We start from the raw sequence: 2,719 nt of genomic DNA, 5'->3' as shown, positions 1-2,719 counted from the left end.
ATAAAGTGCTTTGTAAACTATAAAAAATTAAAAAAAAGAAAAAGAAAAAAGCTTCTTTTATATTTTGTTTTTATTAGCAAAAATAAATGTGATACATACACTGGGTACTGTTTCAAGGACTTTTAAGATTATTAACAGTTAATTTTTATTAGAACTTTAGAAGGCGGGTACTATTTTTATCACTACTTTACAGGTGAGGTAGGGACTATAATTATCCTTATTTTGCAGATGAGAAAAGTGATGCACAGAGAAGTTATAAGTTTTTCAAAGTCACCCCACTAATAACAGGTACGGCAGGAATTCAAACCCAGGAAATTTTATATCTGAGTCCATGCTATTAAACAATATATAAACTATGCTGTTTCTTTATGATTTATGCTTCTTAAAATTATTTTGCATCATTTTACTTATTATAGCACTAGGCAAGAAAAATTCAATTTCAGATAAATTGAGAAAAATTATATTGTTTTATATACAATTAATCCATATTGGTTCTCTGATCTATCCATATCCAACACAGTAGGTATTAAAAATATATATTCTATAAAATATTAATAGGTATTAAGGCTAGGAAAATGTGTGGGTGTTTTCCTGATGAAGCTCATAATAATGTGAAAAAGATTTTCACCAGAAAGTCTCCTGAGTATTAATTCATGATATTTAATGAGCCTTGAAATTATATCGTTTTTTATGTAGTGATTTTTAATTTGTTTGTTTAAGGCTTAGTCAAAATGCTTTTATATTAGTATTGGAAAAACTCCGCCTTTCTCAGGTGATGTTTTCCCTTTCATCCACTTCCTCTTTTTGGAGATGAATCAGGAATTTCAATTTTCAATGGAAGCAAGGAATGGAGTATTTATTCTCTCTTTTTGTATCAGAAACTCTCTTTCACTGAAATCCTAAAGTGCCATTTTATATCTTTAATTCTGCTGTAATTGAAATGTTTCCTAAGTAGGAGAGAAGAAACTTTTAATTTCAATTAAATAATTTAAGAACTAGAATTAAAAGTAAAGATCAAGATCAGAGTGAAATTTTTTGATTATTTCTACCAATTATTAGGTACCAGCAGTGTTATCTCACTGATTTTGTGTTAAGTAACTAAAGCCTCTCCGTCTTCATTCTGTTACTACCATCACAGAAATTCTGCAGAGTAATTACTCTTACTTTTTATTCAATTCCAAGTTGTCAGCAGAAAACATAATTTTCTTGTTTTTGTATTCCCTACAACAAACCTGATATACACATGGTGCAAAATAAACATTTGTAAGGAAATGATTATTGGAATAAATAAATGAATAATTAAAATAATGACAATGAGTAATAATCGCTTTAGGAAAATAGAGATAGTGTGCCTATAAACAGCCAAAGAAAAGATAGCTATCCCTAGGGTGTTCATTATGTTTATTTTTTTCAAAATCCTATGCAGTTATGTATTACTTTTGAACAAAATCCTGGTGTTCTCTTTGTGTTTGGGCCATCAGACTTTTTTTCTAAAATATAGACTTCTGAGATCACCAGGTAGTTTCATTTCTGAAATGTGTTATAGTTACCATAAGCAAAGGCACTAAACGTTTGACTATCATCCAGTGCTATTATATACCATAAGCCCAGCAGCAGGCTATCAACAGCCAGGTAGAGATACAAAACTTCATTCAAGGAAATTTCTAAACATGTGTTTTCCCTTAATAACTTTACAAGTATTTCAGGTTTTTGTTTGTTATTGTTGTTGTTTTGAGATAAAAACACTTAACTATTGCCAATTTGGGATTGTTATATTCCATAACTTACTAAAAGGAAATCTGTAAAGGGTGGGGCTTTCTTCAGGTTCATACTACTTGAAAATTTTAAACTTTAATAAGGGTTTTTGGAATTGCACTGCTGTACGTTTATCTCCAAATCTCATTAACTGTTTTTCAGATAAGTTACTTGTCATAAAGCTATAACAGCTTAGTTACAGAAACAAAATTTATTCTATGAAGTATAAGGGAAGAAATAAAAATCTCAATTTGCATTTTTAGATCTTATTCTTTTCTAGTCCATATACATAACAGGTATATTTATACATCCTAGAAAAAAAATTATGGGAGCTTTTAATTTTATGTTGAATACATCAGAAAAATGTATCTTGATTTAGTTTTTTATGAATAAATAATTTTATGTTCATTGACCAAAATTACCAGTTTAAAATAGCTACTTACAATCCAAAGTCCATCATAATTCACTTTTTGATAGAAAATACTGCATTCATTTGCCCACCAATCTATGCAGCTTGGACTAGTGAAATCAGGGTATACTGTTAATCCTGGCCATACCTAGAAGGATAAATCATACACATATATACATAAATATAAGGAAAAATGAATATATAGAATTCCACACTAATTGAGTTGAGAATAGTAAAAATAATTAAAGTTATGATATTGGACTTCTTTAGGTACATGTGGCCTACACACTATCTATATTCACAATAATCTCAGGCCTACTTTAATATATATTTAAAGGAGAGAAGTTAAAGTAAAAGAGAGTGAGGTAATGAAGTATTTAGGAAGAGAACATGGGATAAGGCTGCCATTTGCAACTAAATTTATTTCTGAGTATCCTTGTAGGTTAGGTCAATAAACAAAAAAAAACCTATATAATATACTCTTAGATAAAAGAAAGCACATTAGTTCATTTCCAAAGGCAACCCGCAACTAAAGGACACGGGGAGCATTTTAGA

At 29.5% G+C, this 2,719-nt stretch overlaps 1 protein-coding gene across 1 annotated transcript in view; it reads right to left on the bottom strand.

Moving 5' to 3' along the window:
- SI (sucrase-isomaltase (alpha-glucosidase)) overlaps window positions 1-2,719 on the bottom strand; it is a gene marked incomplete at its 3' end in the record, with an annotated part of 88,057 nt that overhangs the window by 48,113 nt on the left and 37,225 nt on the right. The window contains exon 8 of the mRNA XM_012655338.1: window positions 2,199-2,312. Within this exon, the coding sequence (XP_012510792.1) occupies window positions 2,199-2,312 (114 nt within the window). The remainder of the gene's footprint in view (window positions 1-2,198; window positions 2,313-2,719) is intronic.

This window comes from Propithecus coquereli, unplaced genomic scaffold (assembly GCF_000956105.1).
Source record: "Propithecus coquereli isolate 6110/MARCELLA unplaced genomic scaffold, Pcoq_1.0 Scaffold472, whole genome shotgun sequence".
Lineage (NCBI taxonomy): Eukaryota > Metazoa > Chordata > Mammalia > Primates > Indriidae > Propithecus > Propithecus coquereli.
This window is presented reverse-complemented; position numbering and strand designations above follow the sequence as displayed.